The sequence below is a fragment of the Glycine soja genome, chromosome 4 (assembly GCF_004193775.1).
Source record: "Glycine soja cultivar W05 chromosome 4, ASM419377v2, whole genome shotgun sequence".
Classification (NCBI taxonomy): domain Eukaryota; kingdom Viridiplantae; phylum Streptophyta; class Magnoliopsida; order Fabales; family Fabaceae; genus Glycine; species Glycine soja.
In genome coordinates this window covers 51,650,710-51,672,032 of record NC_041005.1, presented here as the reverse complement: position 1 = coordinate 51,672,032, position 21,323 = coordinate 51,650,710, and the positions used below count along the sequence as shown (strand labels likewise).

Sequence of the window (21,323 nt, the reverse complement as noted above, 5' to 3'; positions counted from 1 at the left end):
AACCTGCTATTGTAATGTTTGACAAAATTCGAGCGAGTCAGGCACCGCGTTTTGTGTTTCCAGTTCAACGACGTTTACCAGTCTCGTGTGTGCAGTCTTTGTTCAGTTTCTCTTACTTGTTCAAAATCAATCCCCTGTTTCTCTCTCCGTTTACTTTCTCCCTCGTCTCTCTCACCTGACACCGATTACACAACCATATTAGAAGCCATTGGCGGCGACGTCGTCGTTTTAGATGGATTTAGATGCATTACCTATCTCGGATTTTTGAGCCCAGGAAACAAACCAAGACCATGGATCGCAAGAACCCGCGGAGGAAGCCCAAGCTCGAGCGCCGTAACGCTCTTAAATACTCCTCCTCCGAATACGACGTCGTATCCTCCCCCTCCGACGACACGCTCTACACGCGCTCCATGGAGTTCTACGACCGCACGAGCTTCCGAATCGAGGGCGTCGAGGGCGAGTTCGATCGAATTTGCCGCAGTTTGGGCCTCTCCGGCCCAGAGGACTTTGCTATTCCCGCTGCGGCGTGGGAGGCCATGAAGTTTCGCTCCTCTTCGGATATTCTCCCGAGACTGAAGCTCGATAACCTCGATATTCCCGAGGAAGACGTAGAAGAAGAATCGAAGGTTAACGAGGTGAGAATGTTCAAATCAGCAGAGGAAGGCGAATTGAGTGAAAATCACGGAGTTAGTGATAGTGTTAGGGTCAGGGAGATAGATGAATCGAGCAATGGCATTAAGGGGATTCGGCCACCGATGCTGAAGCCTCCGCCGGGAACGAGGGTTCAGGTGGTGGATGATAGCGCGTGTTCCTCGTGGGACCTCTTGAGGGACTTGGCTCCTCAAGGGGGAGAAGGGTTACCGTTGAACCATTCCATTGAAGAGAGGGAAGTGGCGGAGAAGGAAGAAGGGGAAGTTGGTACTAAAGAGAGTCCGAAGAGAGAAGAGGAACAGAATGTGGATAATGCGGCGAGGATTGCGGAGATTGTGGCGGGGCTTTCGGAGTCGTGTTCGTTTTCTACTTCGAACGAAGACGATTCTTCGAGTAGTACCACGGACCCTAGGTCTAATAATATTTCTCCGCAAGGGAGAATCAAACGGATTATTACCGCCGGAAGCTGGCAGAAGGGTGAGTTTCTCGGGGGTGGCTCCTTTGGCTCCGTTTATGAAGGAATTTCTGAGTAAGTGCAATGCCTTTCAATCTTCACTCTTCTTTCTCCCTTCCACTTCATTGTTACCATTGTATTTTGTTAGTATTGACATAAATATGTCATGCATTGGATCTGATATATTAAAACTTTTGTTTTTAGTATCTGGTATTAGTTAAGTAATGAAATGTGATCTTGTGAATGGATCTTTCCAATACATGTCAATCATTGAGATTCTAACATGTCATTACTTAACTAACAAAAATTAGTCATTTATTAAGAACCACAAACATATTCAAACCTTTAGTATTTTATTTATAATATTATTATTTGGGATTGGGACTTGGGCGTACTTAAACACAATTTCACCCTTGCATTAATAATTCACATCTACACACAAATTTTTTGTCTCTCCTTCAGCCATTAGAAAATCAGTCCTTCAAAATTAAAGGAAATGACACAAATTGGCCTATTTTAGCTTGTGGGGTGTTGCTGCTTCCCCCTCCCTTTAGTGGTAGTCGGTAGGTGTTTAAAAACTACTGGAGATCTATTACATTAGATGGAATTTAGTTCCAATTAAATTTTGAAAAACAAGGCAAAAGTACACCCTGTAACAGCACCTAAATTTTGTCCATAGTTTATGGAATGAGCTCCTTGAATCTGACGGATTGATGTCTGCTGAACTAACTGGCCTAGAAACTGTCAGTTTTGAAACAAAACCTTTTTTTTTTTTTTGGGTGGGGGGGTTGAAAAATATTTTGCAGTACATGAGAAAATGTTGTCAAATATTTCATTTTCTTCTTCTTTTAGAACACTGTACTTTTTGGTCAGAATAGGAGCACAAGGGCTTCTGAACTCTCCAAATTCCATTGCTTTCCTTTTATGGAGGACGTGCTAAAATGTATTATTTCCATCACATCTAATGTGTCAGCCATGTTTATAAACTTACAGATTTTTGTTTTGAAGTCCCCATAAAATGTAACTTTCTGTGTGGACAACTACCTACTTAATTCAAAATGTTGGTCGGTCAACGATCTGCTGAAAAAGAGCATGATGACAACCACCCTTTGTTCTGTGTGAGGTTTGTGTCTTTGTGTCCAATGTCTGTTTGATGTGAGATAAAAACTATTGTTTTGAAGGGTGCATGAGCATTCTATTGTTTTGATTTTCTTTGCTAAATTTCCTAAATTCTTTTAATGGTTTTGCTAACCATTGCTGATTGCCCTATTGCTTTAAGGGAAATGGTTGGGGTGCATTGGTAAGATTAAATAGTACACTTTCCAAAAAAAATAATATTCTACTTTTGATTTCTTAACCATTAAATCCCTAAAGACAATAATACTTAACAAAACTGTTCTTTTAAACCTTTCATAGTTTTTTTCTGCCAAGGTGTCTTGCTATTGGGTGGTTTTAATAAACTTTGCTATTAGCCTTTTACTGATAAGTGATAACGATAATTTCTGACATTCAATTATGCAAGTGTTCTATTGTTCATCCCGAATAGAAATGAATTTGAACTTCATTAGGTTGTTCATTTGGACACTGTGTGAAATTGATGCACTGATACAAATTGCTTCTAGTTGAAATAAACAATGCGAACATATTTAAAATCCTATTTAAAGAGAACCGTAGAAAAATGTAATGAGGTGAGTGAGCTAGATTTTGCATGGGTAATGGATGTTGTAATTGTTGTTTAGTGCCAGATTTTTGTCAAATCCAAAAACGTCTCAAAAGATTATTTCTAATTTAGCATCTTCCTTTCAAATTGCTGCTTTTTTAATGCCATGCTTTACAATGATTTGGCATCTATTTTATGTTATGCAAGTAATAAATACTAACATGCTACTTATACTTTCTGAATCACTGTAGTGATGGATTCTTTTTCGCTGTAAAAGAAGTTTCACTGCTTGATCAAGGGACTCAGGGAAAACAAAGTGTATATCAATTGGAGCAGGTGATTGACTTGCACCTTTTTCTTAATAATGGAATTCTTCAATGATAACTAAAAAAGAAGTTTTTTTTAACATAAATATTATGCTATCTTGTGCAATGCCTCAAGAACATTTGAGAGGTTACTGTTCTTCATGTTTCTCCCATTATGTTTATTTTCTCACATTTGTCTTTGTCTTCTCTCACAGGAAATAGCACTTTTGAGTCAGTTTGAGCATGACAATATTGTTCAATACTATGGCACAGAAATGGTACTTTCTTGTTCTGATTTTCTTTTCTTTATGTTCATTTTAATATTTTCATGTTATTCACCGTTGTTGAGTCTATGTTGTCTTGCCTTGTTTTCTTCTTTTATGTTCAATTTGATATTTTTTTTCTTGTTTATTATTATTGAATCTATTTGGAAGTTGCCATTACAGATTTGGAAGTTTCCTATCACTTTTTACAATGTTTACAATATAAGTGGAATGTTTGTAGTGAAGAGTCAAGGCATGATGTCATGATAGGCCATGAAATTTAGTCTAATGATTGTATGATAAAGAATCCACATGACTGTGATAGCTAATAACGTAAAAGTTCAGATATAAGGTACTGTACTATTTTGGAATATATTAGTCTCATGACTCATTGTTATCATTTTTATCTTGGGGGGGGGGGGGGGTGTCTATACTCTTACATCTATCAGAGTTAGCTCCTTATTCAAAATGAGATTTGTACTTTACACTTTGCTCAATGTTTATGCAGGATCAATCAAAGTTGTATATCTTTCTTGAGCTTGTAACGAAAGGTTCCCTTAGAAGCCTCTATCAGAAGTATACTCTTCGAGATTCCCAAGTATCTGCCTATACGAGACAGATTCTGCATGGTTTGAAGTATCTTCATGATCGAAATGTGGTTCACAGGTGACTCTAAATTTTATTCTATTTTCAATCCTGTTTCACTTTCCTTTATGTATATATGACTTCTGCTTTTACGTGGTAATCCTGGTCTTGAATCATATGGTATGGTTCAGTCTTTTAGAACAATGCTGACAAGAGTTCTATGGTCTTGCTTTCCTTGCTTCAAAGGAACTTTCACTTTTGCATACTGTCTCATAAATGCAATATATTCTTTGTAAATAACTTGTGTTATTTGTTTTATTTTCTTCTTGTTATTTGGTCACGTTCTTTTTCTTTTTTGGACAAATGTTGCTTCATTTTCATTGTTTGAACTTTGAAATGCATTTTACTTATTTGGCCAAAGAAGAGAGTTGAGGAGTGAGGTGAACCGAAGAATCCAAGGGGGAAAAAAAGATATCCAATTATCGTCATTGTTATTTTTTTCATGCCCTAAACCACTACCTTTCAATACTAATAGTCTAGTATTTGTGGATGGCGTATTAGTTTCTTTCTGCTGTGAGTTAATTTGAGTTTCAAATTCAAATGATTAAAAAGGAAAATCTAGTTACTAAGGTCTGGTTGAATGGTTACATACATGTGGGGATTTTCAGTTTTGGAAATTAAATGAGAAGAGTTTTTTCTTTGGGTTACAGCTTGTGATTTATTTCACTTCCTATTTTCTGCATTCCTGTATCAGTTATGTAATTGGGATGAAGCAATCATTGTAAATATGTTCTAATTATATTTCTCCAATTTAAGGGATATTAAATGTGCAAATATATTGGTGGATGCAAGTGGATCTGTCAAGCTTGCAGATTTTGGATTGGCAAAGGTATTCACTCTCTTTCATTTATGTTTCTCGATCTAGGATTTCTTTTATTTCTTGAATATTTTGGTATCAGTTATAGATGTCTGAATGATGTTAAATTGCTTATGATTTCCATTTTCTGATATCACTTTATGAATTGTTTTCAGGCAACCAAATTGAATGACGTTAAATCAATGAAGGGCACAGCATTCTGGATGGCGCCTGAGGTTTGCCTTCAATCTTTACATCTGAGCAGAAATACTGCATAATGGTTCTTCTGCCAAGTTTATTAATGGAGTGTGTACATGGTTCCAAACTTCAAAATAATTTCCTTAACAGTAATTTGTTATGTTAATATATGCATGACTGTAACATTAGTTTCTGCCCTCATTTAGCTGTGAAATGAACACTTATTAGTTATTAAATGAAATTATATTGTCATACAGTTAAAATTGTATGCATTCAATATGCTACTGGTCTAAAACCCTAGAACATAAGGAACTTATTAGAACTCCATAAAAATAAACTTACATAACAACATTAGATCATGTATTCGTGCTACATTTTGTTAATGGTATTAGAGAATATGGAGAGTTGAATTTTTACCTTTTTCTTTTGCTTTGTCCCATTTATTTGCCATATGGCTTGATCAATGTAATGAACAGCTGGATATAATTATTGATAGTGGTGACGTGATTATACATATCATGTTTCAAGAATTCATTGCCTTCTCATATATAGAAAGAAACATCCCTTTTCTTTTGATTTAGTTATAGCATAGTTATCGGTTCTTAATAAGAATCTGGAATATGCAGGTTGTAAAAGGAAAGAACAAGGGTTATGGGCTTCCAGCTGATATGTGGAGTCTGGGATGCACTGTACTGGAGATGTTAACAGGCCAACTTCCGTACCGTGATTTAGAATGTGTACGTGCCATATTATTGCTATTTAACTCCCGTTACACATTGGTGCCTCATAGTGAGGGTGATCATGTAACACGTTTTTGTTTTTTCTGTCTCAAGCAAGGGCTCTTCAGTTCTCACAATTTAAATTCTGATTTAATTCCACAAACCATTTTTTTTTTCTGTTTCATGTGTTTGCCTTCGCAATTTTTTTTTGCTTTTGCTGTTTGATAATTATTAAACAATTCAGGCTACCACTTTTGATCCAAATTATCAATGTTTCTACCATTTATTTTGTAAATTAACTTATGGATTTTGCTGATGTTCTGTGTCCCATGTTTTGTATTGGGTAGAAATGTTGGTTGATGATTCTTATATATATTTTGCCATTAATGTACCTCTAACTGTGAAAATTGCATTACTGCTGGTTTTTACTGTTGAGTTTTAATTAATCTCTTCAAACTACAGATGCAGGCATTATTTAGAATTGGAAAAGGTGAGCGACCTCCTATTCCTGACTCTCTTTCGAGAGATGCACAAGATTTTATCCTGCAGTGCCTTCAAGTTAATCCAAATGATCGTCCCACTGCTGCTCAACTTTTAAACCATTCATTTGTCCAAAGGCCACTTTCTCAGTCCTCTGGTTCTTCATTTCCTCATATTCACGGCCGTAAGGGTTAAACTATGAAACATTATGGAGGTAAATGCATACTATCTCATTTTGCCACGTTTTTCTCTGTTTATCATGATACCTGAGTTTTTTATTTTTTAAAACTGTTTTCATAGCTGTCCTTGCCCATCCTTTTAAGAATTTTCATTCAAAACTCGAGTCATAACATTGTTTTGGTGGGACACAAAATGTCTAAGGTCCATGTCAGTTTTGGTTTTCAGATGCACGTAGAATTCCTTTAGTTAGAGTTGGTCAGGTTTCAAGTGCAGTTTTATTCTTATTTGGGGCTATTCATGCAAGCATAACTGAAAATAAGAAAAGGAAGAAAAACAGAAAATGTTTCTGACCTGTGGTAGTGTGGTGCAATTCTCAAATGACAAACTATATTGTTTGCATCCTTTGCGCAAATCCATTTAGCGTATGTTGAATTTATCTCTTTCAGTAGCTTACATGATTCTTTTATTCTTTGATGACAGTTCTGTCTTTCATTGCATGTAACATTTCCAATGTTCATTCTTGAAGTTGCTGGGGTTCATCTAGGGTCCGTTACTGCAGAAATTGTTGATTTGCTCATGTTGTAGCATTCAGAGTTTGCTTGCCTGTAACTTATATCAGTTTTTCAGCACGGCTTTGGATCTAACACGTCATATGGCACTCCAGAGAACCAAGTTATCGACTAGGCAATATCCTATTGGAGAATTATGCTCAGTACGTGTTATCTAATTACTATGATGATTTGTTCGTTGTACCAAAGGTGAAGTATCAACGTTCAGCTGAAAAAGTTACTACCTGCCATCCCCGCAAATTAGGTGACCGGCGAAAAACCTACAGGGTTTAACTCAGGGAGCAATAGTAGCAAGAATTAGAGACTATTCTATTTGTACATATTATTTATTTTTTATTATTAGTAGAAGGCATTGTTTGTGTACATCTGTATTTCGTAGTTTTCTTTTTTATTCTTTTTGTCTAATTCGTGTGTAATGTTTCCCACTTTTTGTATGTCCTTTCTGAAAATTTGGTCTTTGGTCGAATGCGATTGGACGAGTAAATGGTTTAGTTAATAAATTTATAGATACACTTGGGCAAAAGAAAAACCGTAAGTAAACACACTGGAATGTCTCTCTTTAAACGAGTCATTTTTCGTTCAAGTGAAATTCCTTATCTGTCTCACTCTACTTGAGTGTGTTTGGAAATATGTTTGAACCACTTTAAATGAAGGTTTGTCAGATTCAAATGCACAACCGGAGAAGAAACTCTAAGTGGATTAGCGTTTAATTGAACTCAGCTAATTTTCAAACACTTTAGGTTCAACTAGTATTTTTTTTTTAATTTATAAAATTCAATATAACTTCTAACAGGGTTTTGTCACTAATTATCCTTTCACTTTTTATATAAATTATATATGTCCACAGTCCATACAAATATTAATGTGTTTTTATATTTAGATAGTAAGGATTTGATTTGGATAGAAATTTTTTATATTTATTTTTACATATTTTGAGCAATTTTTCCTGATACTTTTGGGAACATGAGTAAAGGAAAGGATAATTATTTATTGCACCTTCTTTTCTGCTTCCTGCACCTCCAAAAGGATCTTAACAGACGAAAACCCAAGCAAATGCTAGCCATGAATCGTGCCCCACCTTCATCGAGCTACCCAACCTCAAATCAGACCTTTTGTAAGGGAAACAAATTCTCTTCATTGCGAGAGGAAGAGGGTGGTCCCACCTTCCCTCTCTGCGTGTGGAGTCCTGGCCATGGGTTCTGTTGAGTCCTTCCTTGAGAGTTAAGGCTTCCCAATCTCACAATGAAGAGCTCTGGCAATGGCGCATGGTGCTTCATGTGGCAACAGGTCACGAACCACCTTGTTTTTTAACCTTCTAGAATGATTGTTTTAAAAGCAAAAAAGGAAGTGCTGAAAGGAATAGCCCAGCTTGGAAGGTGGGAAGAATTCCTAGGTTGGGAGAGGCCCAAGAGATATAAAGTCAGATTTCTATGAAGCACCGTTCTTTACTAGAAGGTCTACACAAACTAACAAGAGTACTCTTCTTACATGGAGCGGTAAGGATGAATGTCTGAGGAGGTCTTGGGTCTTCTAAATAAGAATAGCATACTTGTGATAAAGATTTAACTTATTAATTAGCGAAATAGCATGTAATAAGTCAGAGTATCTCAGGTTCCACACATTATGATCAAACTAGTTAATAATGATGTTACTATTTTTAAATATAGTTATTTTACCATTATAATTTGTATTAAAAAAAATATAATTTCTATAGTTAATAGTATTTTTAAAAATGCATTATTTTCAAAGATAAAAAAGACAAATATTGTTTAACAAACATAATAATTATAATTGTCAATTCTTTCCTACGTTGCACAAATACCGAACTAGGGAGGAAAGGAAGATAATGTTCAAGAAAGGAAAATGCTTAAATATACGAAACAAAGGCATGAAAAGGAAACGTAGGATCTTATACTTTTTTTTGTTTTGTTTTCCGTTAAAAGGAAACGACTGCTGGTTGTATATTTTTTTTTCAAAAAATTAATTTAAATATATTGACAGTGTAATTTTTTTTTATACCGTCGTTTAATTAAAAATTATTATATATGATAAGTTTATTATTTTTACAATAATTTTCTTAAAACTACCCTCATTTAGTTAATAGTGTAAATTTTACTTTAAATATAATAGTGAAACTAAAAAAAGATACAAATGAATGGGCTTTCAAGGAAAGGTAAATGGGCCCGTTATGGTATGGCAACTGTTAATCAGGGTATTGTTATTTTGTTAATGGCACTATCCATGTTGGTACCCTTTAGTCATATCTCAAAATTGTCCCTTGAGAAATTGCACAATGGAATTGAGTTTTTGTTCTGCAATTGGGATATCATTTTTCAAAACAAAACAAAACAAAAAAAATAACACAACGAAATCATATTTTCATTGTGGATGAAAAAAACCTTACCAAGAATACTGAGTAGGAGAGTTGGGTGTGAGGGTTAAAGGGATTTTGGTGCAAGGGTTAGGGAAGAGGGGAAGGGACAAGAGAGAGACGTTGGAGGAAGGGGGAGGGTGGTGAGAAGAGTGGGTAAAGGAAAGGAGTGGGGAAAAAAATCACAGGACACTCTTATATATTCCTACTACTTTTAAAAAAATAATAGTGAGTATAGTAAAAGGGGAAGTGAGAATATCAACTCCCGGGGCTGATGAGCCCGCGTAACGCTTTGATGTGGTTATAGAAAAGAGAAGAAAGAAAGAAAAGCAGCATTGCGTAGGTTAGGTGTTACGGTACCGGAACACGTCACCTCTGCCAGCCATTTTCCTTTTTTTCTTTTTTCTTTTTTTTTGGGAACGTGAGCGCCAAGATCGGACACTTGCTCCCATTTCCTTCATTATCACAGTTTCATCTAACCATTTCTCGCAGAATTCCAGTTCCAGGTATTCCTCTCTCCTCGCCAGGGTTTCTCTCACTCTCCATTGATGCCTCTCGTTTCTTGTTTTCCTCCTCCTCTTTTTTTTTTTTTTTTTTTGCAATCTTTGCAATGTTTCTAAATCTGCACGTGCTCTTTTGGAAAAATTCGTCTAGTAATGTGCCTATGGTCTCGATTTATGAATTTCACTGCCTAATTCCGTTTGCGCACGCTCCTTAGATTAGAATGGATTTGCGATCTTGAATTACGCGAGCGTGTCAAGATATTTATCCTCTTTTTTTTTTTTAATATCTTCGTCTCTCATTCTCACTCCGCATTTTCTAATTGTGACAGAAGTGTGTATTTCCGTGTTATAATCGAGAATTCCGCGCGTAGATGTATTTTTAAAACTTAAAACTGCACTTCCAATTGAATCAAATATAATATGAACAATTCCAATTGTTTGGAATTTGGATCATTTCCTTTTTGGGAAGTAACTATTGCTATGTCCTGTAAATTGCCACTTGCCACTTACCGCATATGTGTGTTCTGGGCTTTGTTTCTTTCTAGAAGGTGTTTTGACTAATGGACGGATATTATGACTTTACTCTTTCTTAGACACTGATGTTTGGTATAATACTGTTGCCTTGATGATGTTGATGTGTTGTTATGGATGCTCTTTTTTCCCCTTTCACTGTGGAAATGGTGGATTACTCAACGCCTGTGCATCTGTTGGAAGTGTTTTTGTTTTTCATCAGTTGACCTCCTAAAATGATGATTTCAGATATTATGATCTGTGAGAAAGGTTTTAAATTGTGGTCTATGTTTTGTGGTTTTTTTGCTTTTCTTGATATTACGTGAAATCATGAACAAATGCGGCCACATTGCTGTTGCAGACGCTTAAAAAACCTTGATATTGTGGCCGAAGTCATGGTTGTGGACCGTTTTATAAGACCTTGTTGTTTATGTTGATGTTGAGTAATTCTGTTTCACCTTTTTTTTTTTGGTTTCTTATTTACTTTTTGGATGCTATCTTAAAATCTGTGGACATTTGAATGCAGAACATGTGGCATACTTTTTGTGGACTGTTTGCCATCTAGCACTACACTGAGAATGTATATATATATTTTTTAATGATTCTCTCCATCAAGAGAGACTTCAAAATCCAAATCAAGATGTTGTTTGTTTCACGCCAAATGAACTACTTTATTGCATCCCTTCTTTTTAAGATGTTATTCACTATATAGGAATTAGGTATGACAGGACACAACTTCTGGTATAAATTGATGATACCAAATTCTGCTGACTATATTTTAGATTACTGGTGATGTCTGGAAATAAAAAAAAAGTTTTGTCATCAAAGTTGTGCTTTTCTGATATTTTGTATGTTGTAGTTGTTTCAAGACTGCAAGTTAGATTCTTATGATAATTAACCAAGCTCAACAACGAAACTTGTTGAGTTGAATACTTTTTTTTTTCTTTTTCAATTGTTTGTCATTTGATATGCTTTGGATTGAATGGCTTCCTTTTGTTATAACCTTGTTAGTTTCAGAAGACTCTTCTGTACTGGTTTATATTTGCTTGTTTTAAAGACCATATTTAGGATTTTGTTGTCAAAACCATGCATTTTTTGAGGCTATTGAATGCTTCAAATCCTTCCTTCTCCGCATGTAGTTCATGCCTTTAAAATCATTGTCAGCATTTATTCATTGGAATGTGTCTGCAATTCCCCATTGAGTCAATGCTATGAACAGTAACTACTAGTTCTGACATGAAGTCTTTCACCCGGTTTGGGTTTTTCTTGGGCCCTCAGGTGTTAGGAAAAGAAGTCATAATTGTTTGTTTTTGTGCAAGGGTTGAACTAGACCAGGCATCCCCTCAAGAGCCTACAACCTGACCCATTTAATGCTTGGCATGTCTTGTTTAGCAAAAAGGCAAGGCCTAAGCTTTTTACAACAGCAACAACAAAGCCTTATCCCACTAGGTGAGGTTGACTACATGGATCACACGACGCCATTCAGCACGGTTAAAAACCAAAGGTTCAGAAATATTATTCATTCGGCTTAGGCTTTTTAAAATGCTTTTTTGTTTAATAGGTAAGATTGCAGGCTTTTAGAAAAGTCTACAAGACTTGATGGGCTGGTCTGTTTATAAATATTAGAGTATTACTTTTAATAAAAAAAAATAAAATTTGATGCATAATATTTTATCATTATTTTAACAACTATAGCATTATGCTTCTTACTTTAGGTGGTTTTAATGGATATGAAATGCAATATGTTTGTGGTTTTAACTATTTCGTGTGATAGGCCCGTTAGCCTATAAGTCTATTAGCTTGTTTAGCGATAGGCACTTTAGCCTGTAAGTTTATTGTTCCTTTCAGTGATAGGATCATTAACCTATAAGCTTATTGGGCTGTTTAAAGGTAGTACCATCGGTCTTTTTAAAGCCTTGATATGAAATGAACCTTTAGACAGGTTAATAGGTTAGGCCAAACCTAAAAAATGTTTTGTAACTATTTAATAGGTCAGGCTTTGGCCAAAATATTATAAAGCAGGTTAGGCCAGGCCTAACTTGGTCTGGCCTATTTCTACCACAATTTCTGTCACAAAAGGGAATTGCATTCTATCCTTTTCGGATGGTAATTTCTCATAACTCATATCAGAACTGGTAATCCATTAGTTTGGGTTTTGTGACAATGGATTAACTTTCACAATTCATGATTTGTGCTGATGGAGATTAATTTTCTTTCCTAGCAATAGAAAATAGTCATGAATGCAATTTTAAAAAAAATAATTTATAGTTTATTTTTCATTTATATCTTTTTCCATTCACATAGTTTTTTTGGTTCATTAATTATCATCTAGTTAAGATTGATTTCCTGGTTGTGTGCATAGTCTGATACTGTAGTTAAGGACATCTTGAACAGTTTCCACCATTAAAATTGTAGTGTGGTCATAAGGAAACTCTAATCTTATGTGAATGAGCACTAGATACATTAAGTGTATTATTACTTGCTGAATTTAAATATGACACATCAATTGGTGCTCAACTGCTCAAGTATTGAAAGTAAAGGATATTTAAAATCATGATATAGAAAAGTCAGAAGTGTATCATAAAGTATGCAACAATTTTTTTGTGCTGATTTACCTTACGTGCTGCATGATCTTTTTTGATGAAAAAAAGTAGATTTTCTATCATTGTAGTTAAAATCGGGATTAAAATTGTAAAATCCAATGATTTTACAATTTTAATCGCACTCAGATTAAAAAAACTAACATGCCCCACTGCCGGAAGGCTCCTCACTCCACGAAGGTATGGGGTAGGGTCATTTATGCAACCTTACCTTTGCATATGTAAAGAGGTTGTTTTCGGATTTGAACCCATGACCAACAGTCACCAAGGTGCAACTTTCCCGCTATGTGAGGGCACACCCTCCATCCAGCGATTTAAGTCATATGTAAAATCCTTATTGAGGTAAATCCTGATTTAAATCCCAAAATCGGTAAAATCCATCAATTTTCTGATTTTGATGGTGGCCCATTTAAACTTTTTACCTGCACAACTTTTTGCTGACATGGTTTGGTTTTAACTGGCCCAATTTATTATTTATCTCTCGTGAAATCATCTAACATCACGTGTGCATTTTGTTAATTTGGTGAACTCTAATCACCGTACAAACTGATTCTACTCCTTTCTCCTATAATCTTCCTCTGTTTGCTGAGTTGTTGCTGTTCTTGGTTCGTTTTCCTCTGTCATGCTTACTAGATTAGACATCTAGATTCTAGGATTTGAGTATTTTTGTTTGCTTTGTGCTTAAGTTTGATGCATTGTAATGTTCTGTTTTGTACTTGACTACTTGTTTGTTAAGTTTCTTTCTACTTTGTGGATTATGAATATGATGCATAAGATCTATGGTATATGGATTATGAATTTTGTAAAATCCTACAATTCGATTTGTGGGTCCCGTTTTAAGGTAAAATCCTGATTTTAACTACCTTGGTTTCTATCATTCCTCTTCTAAAGGATGATGGATCCACCAGTTTTCTCTGTATACATTTATATGATTTTCATTATAGCTACAATATGGTGCTTGTTTTATGTATTTGATATTGTCATCCATTTATTGTATTCCAATTACAAAATCGAAACTTGGATGCATAAAATCAGGACATTAAAAGAAAAGAAGCATGTAACGACAGAACTGAGTGAAATTCAATGGGACATTAAAGTCACAGTGGTTTATCCTTGATGGAATTTATATATTAGATCAAGACTGATGTCTGGCAGCGTGGATGCACAAATCAAAATGAGAAAGATTGAGTGAACTCATTGTTCTAGCTTTGTATTGTATGTTTCATTTCCATGGGATGTTCAGCTAATGTGTAATAGGAATAATATAGATGGATTGGTTTTACAAACTTTTGGTTTGATTTGTATTTGTTGTCTTTTCTAATGATGGTACTTATTACTTAATCTTTGCATGCTAGTGATGGTACTTATCAGATGATTTTTTTTTTCCTTTAATATTTTGAGTTATGGATCCTGAATTTCTCATTGCCTCATGTTTATAATCTTTTTCCCAATTTTCTGTAATATGTTGTTTTGTTGTTCGCTGTTTTATCTTAGTTGTGTGTTATGTTGCATGTTTAAATATGGTGAAGAGCTTATGATAGAATTTCCCGGTGCTTTTATGCCCTCTATTAGTTTGGCGATGAATCACATGATTAGTGCTAATTGTTGTCAGCAGGGATAACATAATATCGTGTTTCTACTTATTATTTATTTATCTTGATTTAGTACTTCCATTTGTGCCTTAGATGTAACTGCAAAAGTTGTGGAGAATGATTGAATCGCTATTATCTTTTTACATGCCTTTGTTGCTTAAGACCTTTATTGATGTAACTGTTAAAAATTACTACGAAGTCGTATAAATGATATCATGTCAATCTAGACATTTGATTTATTGTGTTTGGAATGATCATTTTAATTTATTATGCTAGAATTTCTCTGCTTTTTAAAAAGATCTACTATGATGATTGTCTTTCCTTGATCAGTTTCAGGTTCAGTTTGTTGATGGCTAAAGTTGGTAAGTTGCGGAGCAAGGCTCGAGGTCACAGGCCAAGCCCACATCTTTTGTCTTGTGAAAGAAAAAATCTGAAAGATGTTAATGTAAGGAAGAGCTCTTCTAAAGCATTGGAGAAGAAAGATTGGGAAGATGCAACCTGCTCAGTCTGTATGGAGGTCCCCCACAATGCTATCCTTCTCCTTTGTTCATCTTATGATAAGGGGTGTCGCCCATACATGTGTGCCACTAGTCATCGCTATTCAAACTGTTTTGAACAATACAAAAAGGCATATACGAAAGCAACTTCTGTTCAAAGCTTGCAGCTAGAAGCAAACAATTCCAATATTGATTTAAGCACAGGTGAACCTAAAGACGATACTGAAGTTCCTGAGCTTCTTTGCCCCCTTTGTCGCCGGCAGGTGAAAGGTTGGACAGTGGTTGAAGTGGCACGGAAGTGTCTGAATGCGAAGAAAAGAAGTTGCATGCAAGATGATTGCTCTTTTGTGGGGAATTACAAGGAGCTTAGGAAGCATGTTAGGTCTAAGCATCCATTTGCACGACCACGAGAAGTGGACCCACTAAAAGAAGAAAAATGGAAGAGATTTGAGTGTGAAAGAGAACGGAATGATGTGATTAGCACAATTTTATCTTCAACACCAGGGGCTATGGTACTTGGGGATTATGTGCTGGAGCCAAATGACCATGCTTTTTATAGTGACGAGTATGATTCTGATGAGGAATATCTAGAGGATGATTTCTTCTCGGTGAGGTCCATTGGTTTGGGGAGAACTGGCCACTTTTTGCCAAACATCAGGTATAATCAGGACCGTGCTGCTGATAATTTTGATGTTGATCATTTTGGTTTGCAGAGTGTTGCATCTACAGGTTCTGCGGCTGTCTCTGGACGCGGACTCCACAGGATATTGTTAGGAAGGTCTAGAAGACGACGGAGGCATAGGATAGCAAATGCAAGAAGGTAAATTCAAATATGAACTACAGAAATGTGGGGAAAGAGCTGTTCTTCTGCAAATAGTATGTCAGTGATCTTGGCATGGCTGGTTTTGTTGCTATGCCAGAGCATTTTATAATTTATTTGGCAGATTATAGCAGTTCATCTCATTTATAGATTGATATGGTACCACCGTGACTTTCCCTGTTTTTATAAAAAAAATTAAATAGACTGTACAAAAGGCAATTTTAGAGTGCTCATTGCGTCTGATTTCTAGGTCTAGGAGATGCAGTTCATTATGATTGTTAGATCCCATAGGTTGGATTAGTTATTATGCGGTCATGCAAAGTGGTGAATTGAACACAGGTGGCATTTAGGGACAACAAGAAGACGTCCCATATAATTTCATTTTGAACTGTTGCGTTATTCTTCCAATGTATGATTTACTTTCTGTATGTACAGGTTGAATTACTGAATAATAAATCATACTACTATTTGATAGTGTTAGGAATACGGAATGTCCTGTATTATGCAGGCCCTTGGACCCGCCATTGTTATTTGGCTTTCCAGAAGCAGATGTTTAGAAGCCTGTCAAATACCGGCCTAGAGATTATTGTTGTAGTTATCATTTTGGTAACTTATTTGGTTGTTATCTTTATATTTTAAAATTTCCGTTTTGGTTGCAACATTGTCCAAACCGTCAGTTTCACACTAATGTCGTTAGTGTTGTAAATTTTAAAAATAATTGAATTTAATAAAGTGATGGTTTTTAACAATTTTTTTTTTTGTTAAATTTCTGAAAATAATAAACCAGATTTTAATCTCAAAACCCTAAAATAAACTTCTCCAAACCTGTAGCCCACTCTTCTCTTCCCCAGAAACCCTGCTCTATCCACATCCCAACCTAGTAGCATCACCCTTGCTTCCAAATCCTTACACGCCTCCAAAGACCACTCTTTCTCCACTCTAATACAACTTTTGCCCCTACTCTGATCGAGCATTATTTTCCAAAAAAGGTTGACTCAAATTTGTGCATTGGTATTAGCTTTAAATCCAAGTTTTTTTATTTTTGCAACTATTGGTTGTCTTGCCTTTTTGTGCAAATTTTGATCGTGCATACGCTGTCGCCAATGCAGAGTAAGTCCGCTGCAGCAATGGGTCGGATCATTCAGTTTAAGTGCTTACCTAGGATGATTTTGATGGGGTTGGAATTTAGGTGTTTGAATTTTAATTTTATGCGATCTATTCTTTAATTTGAGGTTCTTTGATGAGGCTGCAACTTTTTTTATAAATTAAAACTATTATGATGGCTATTAAAAATTGTGACTTTGTTAAAATTAATTATTTTTTAAATTTAATAATTTTTTTATTAAAGAGGATGATTTTTAACTGCCATTATCTTTCACTAAATTACTGGTTTTAGTTTCAAACTATTAGAAGGACAAAATTAGCTCCTTTTTAAAACTTAAAGATCAACATCAAAATTGTTAAAAACATAAAGGACTAAAATGATAATTTTTTGCTTCCTTCTTGGACATGGTCTTAAGTCAATGTAGGTAGGGGGAGGGTATATATATATATATATATATATATATATATATATATATATATATATATATATATAAATTAATATATGTAGAAATCCTGTATTTTTTTTCTACTGCACCCAAGTTTCAATTTGTCGTGACTCCATACAATGTGAGTTACTGAGTTGTAATTGAACTGATGCAACAAACATTCAAAAGATTATTTAACGTTAAAACACAATTTTTTTAGTGTCTTTAAAATTATTTCTTCAAAGAATCACCTTTCTATGAAAATAAAAAAGAACACTCGTAAAAAAAGTAAGTTGTTTGAGTAAACTTTTGTCAAGAATTTAGAATTTGAATAAATTTTTGCTTATTGTTTTTTTCTTAGAAGTGTGTGTGCTTCTCTACATAATCAGATGGGATGGGAGAGAGAAATGAGACTGAAAAACAAGCAAGCTAAAATTTTGATAAAACTTCAAAAGAGTATTATAATTTTTTTTTAATTTTTGTTTTTAGTCATTAATTTAAATGTTGACCGACCCACATTTTTAAATCTTTTCTCTATTATTAGTTGTAGTCTCTTGTATCAAGAAACAACGTTCAATAATGATATAATATCAACATTGACAATGAGTGACTTGTTACATCATTAAGAAATTTGAAGTGATAGTCATTTAAAAAAAAAATTGGTATATTATGATGAGGAATTAAAAATATAGTTTGATAATAAAATTACAAATTGAAATACAATCATTGTTTTTATGGATTCATAGTTAACACTTTATTTGAGGCCGACAACCCTCACTTATGAATATCAAGACACTTCTTTCATATTTTGTATTTGCATCTCATATATTACTTAAAAGCTCCCTTATCAAACCTTCCCCTTTTAAAAAAAATAAGGTAAGCATCAAAGCCCGGCAAACCCAACCTATACAAAGAGCTCTTTTCAGCCCCTACTCTGTAAAAATATTTTTTGATTTGAGTGTTCAAGTCTGTATACGTGCAAATCACCTATCCTATTATGCTTCATTATTCTCCACTAAAATCTAATGAGTCACATTAACAAGACAAATAACTTATTTACATACAAATTAAAACTAAACTCTTAATTTATTCCCTAAATTTAATTTAATAGATGTTATCACTTTAGTCCTTGAATTAAAAAATACAACTGTTAGTTTCTGAACATGTATTTCAATATTCAAGTTAGTCTCTATTAAGTCTTTTGTTAACTTTAACAAAGTATCTTACATGACACATCAACTACTTGTGTAACATACACGTGGCACATCCATGAAATCACATTACATAATGGAGAAGAAACTTATTGTTGTGGGAGGACAACTTGGCACAACAACTTCAAGCAAAAATCTGCAACATCTAGCCTCAACCTAATGCAAAAGATAAATGGTTGTGGCTATGGGAAGGGTCAGGAGAATTCTCAGTTCGCTCCGCATATCAGGCCAGATTTGATGATGGTGTTATTCATGAAGAAGATCAGGTATTTCAGCATGTGTGGAAATTAAAAATTCCACCGAAGGCCATGTTCTTTATATGGAGATTAGTTGTTGATAGATTACCTACTTGTGATAATCTCATTAGAAGAAATATTATACTGCCTGATATATATAATGATTCTCAAACGTATATTAATCTAAAGTTTTCATAGTCTAAAAACGTAGATACAAGAATTAGAAAAATTAATAAAGCAACTAAAGTTTTCATAGTCTAATTTAGTATATTAATCTAATCTCGTTCAAATGATTCTCAAACGTATGGGTTGTAGTTTAGAAATATTGATTCAGGTTAATTGATTGAGCTTGATGAATTAATTAAAAAAAATTCTTCCAGATAATGTTAGAATTTTTCTAAAAAAAGTTTTATTAAAGTTGATTAAGAAATATTAATTCATATTTTTATGAAATTATTCTAAACATTCTTCCATATGCTGCGCTGTGGTGTTATCACTTCCTTGATGGGGGCCAAATGAGTGGTCGTGAGCTCGCCCATTAGGTAGTCTTGGATGTTTTTACTTAATGAAGAGAGATTATAATATGTGGGGTGAGAATAGCAACTCCCAGTTCTAAATAAGTTGAGCCTGGAGGTATAAAGAAGCCCAAATGTAAAACGTGGGTATTGATTGGGTGAGAAATGGGCTTTTAGATTCAAAGCAGTGTAAGGAATAGATAAGGCTATGGCTATGGCTACGGTGGATAATTTGCAGAGAGCAAAGAACAGAAGAAGATGGCACAAACGCTGGCAATGCCCGTGGCACCTTCGCTAGCTATCATCTCCAATTCTCGCCTCTCCAACACACTCTCCGTTCCCGTTCTGAACAAACCAAAGGTAACGAAGCATAATTAGGGTTTCACGTTTCGCACAGTAAGACATGAATTGGAGGTGTGTATGATTGATTGCTATGCGTGCAGGTTCAAGGGTCAAGCATCAAGTGCGTTCGTGTTGGCGGTGTGGAGATTCCGAACAACAAGCGAATCGAGTACTCGCTGCAGTACATTCATGGAGTTGGAAGGACCAGAGCGAAACAGATTCTCTGTGATATCCAAATGGATAATAAAATCACGAAGGAACTCACTGAGGAGGAGCTAATCACACTCAGGGACGAGGTCTCCAAATACATGATTGAAGGCGACCTGGTAAAATTACAGTTTTGACCTTTTTTGTTTTTCTTTTCTGTTAGTTTAATTGTATCTAGCTGCGAAATTGAAATTGAATCTCGTTGGGGGCTTCAGAGACGGTTCAATGCGGTTAATATAAAGAGACTGAAGGATATTCAGTGCTACAGAGGAATAAGGCATATTCAGGGGCTTCCTTGCAGAGGCCAGCGAACCAAGAATAATTGCAGAACCTTGAAGGGTAAGAAGGTTGCCATTGCCGGTAAAAAGAAAAAGTAAACGGCTCCTATTTTTTGTGATGTTGTTTTCTAATTGTCAATGTTGTAAGGAAAAGAATAATAATGTTTTCTATCTAATTCAATTGTTTTTGTTTAAGTGTTACTTGGAAATACATGACATCCTATGAAAGTATGAATCACTCACACGGCTTGGTCGTGTTGAAAATTCAGTTCTGAGCAGACAGACTTAGATAACGTCGCATGATCTTCTTGAGAACTATTATGCCTGAAATATTAGTAATTTCACATTTAGTCTAGGAGGTGTTTGGTTTAATGGATTACTTAGTTCCTAGCTTTTTAATTGTTATGCAGTATGTGTTGTTTAAATGAAATACTTGGTATGCTTAGTTGTAGGATACTTTTTGGGGATTATTGATTTGGTAGATTGATATAAAATGCCTGGGTCCAATGTCTCGAAGTTTAGCAATACATGTTCAATCTATATGAGACTATGACACTAGTTTGCATTGGGTTTATTTTACTACTTTGTTCGTGGCTTTTATTTGGTTATGCATTATGTGTTGTTTAAATGTAAATAATTTGTATGCTTCATTGTAGGATTAATTTTTGTGTGGTAGATAGACTAATATACATTATAAAATGTTTGATTCTAGTCTCTTGAAGTCTGGCAAATTTCATCAAATTTTTCAGTCTTTTACTCTTACATTAGAAGAATTATGTTTGTAATGTTTTTTTCCCTTTGCCACTACCCATGGGAAAGTTATAAGTTGCTAACTCTATTTTAAGTGAGTTCGCTCTAATTGCTGCCTTTCTTGTTAGTTCACTGCTAATTTTCTTAGATTTTCACCAGTCCGGCATAGATGTCCTTTATCTGTGCAATTTTTATTTTATACCTGTTGGCATCATTGCATATGTGTTGTTCAATTGTTTTCATGTCTGTTGATTTCATGTTGAACATCCAAATAACATAAAAAAGGTGCTGTTAAATTATTAATCAATCACATGTCTATTGATCTCTTGTTTCACTTCTACAAAACTGAGTTTTCAGACAAAACTTTTGGGGGTAATCAACATGTCAGCCAAAATAATTTACTCTCCAAATTGAGTTCGAAGCTCGTCAAACCCAAAGCCAA

General features: G+C 34.9%; 3 protein-coding genes across 8 annotated transcripts; all 3 read left to right on the top strand.

The window, feature by feature from the left end:
* Positions 1-7,404, top strand: LOC114410462 (mitogen-activated protein kinase kinase kinase 1-like). 2 transcript variants are annotated; one of them, XM_028374416.1, is made up of 9 exons: positions 1-1,180; positions 3,017-3,101; positions 3,286-3,348; positions 3,842-3,999; positions 4,735-4,807; positions 4,951-5,010; positions 5,599-5,709; positions 6,154-6,385; positions 6,878-7,404. In XM_028374416.1, the coding sequence occupies exons 1-8, from the start codon at positions 243-245 to the stop codon at positions 6,364-6,366; spliced, it is 1,701 nt and encodes a 566-aa protein (XP_028230217.1). In that variant the 5' UTR covers positions 1-242; the 3' UTR covers positions 6,367-6,385; positions 6,878-7,404. The 2 variants fall into 2 exon arrangements, with proteins under 2 accessions (XP_028230217.1, XP_028230216.1); XM_028374415.1 differs by having other exon boundaries at positions 6,832-7,404.
* A 2,212-nt stretch (positions 7,405-9,616) lies between these two features.
* Positions 9,617-16,454, top strand: LOC114410461. 5 transcript variants are annotated; one of them, XM_028374411.1, is made up of 3 exons: positions 9,617-9,797; positions 11,624-11,808; positions 14,833-16,454. In XM_028374411.1, the coding sequence occupies exons 2-3, from the start codon at positions 11,675-11,677 to the stop codon at positions 15,815-15,817; spliced, it is 1,119 nt and encodes a 372-aa protein (XP_028230212.1). In that variant the 5' UTR covers positions 9,617-9,797; positions 11,624-11,674; the 3' UTR covers positions 15,818-16,454. The 5 variants fall into 5 exon arrangements, with proteins under 5 accessions (XP_028230212.1, XP_028230211.1, XP_028230215.1 ...); XM_028374410.1 differs by having other exon boundaries at positions 14,827-16,454; XM_028374414.1 differs by lacking the exon at positions 11,624-11,808 and having other exon boundaries at positions 9,618-9,797.
* A 3,048-nt stretch (positions 16,455-19,502) lies between these two features.
* On the top strand, positions 19,503-20,424 carry LOC114410459 (30S ribosomal protein S13, chloroplastic-like). The gene is made up of 3 exons (XM_028374408.1): positions 19,503-19,664; positions 19,748-19,972; positions 20,069-20,424. The coding sequence occupies exons 1-3, from the start codon at positions 19,563-19,565 to the stop codon at positions 20,228-20,230; spliced, it is 489 nt and encodes a 162-aa protein (XP_028230209.1). The 5' UTR covers positions 19,503-19,562; the 3' UTR covers positions 20,231-20,424.
* The last annotated feature ends 899 nt before the right edge of the window (positions 20,425-21,323 follow it).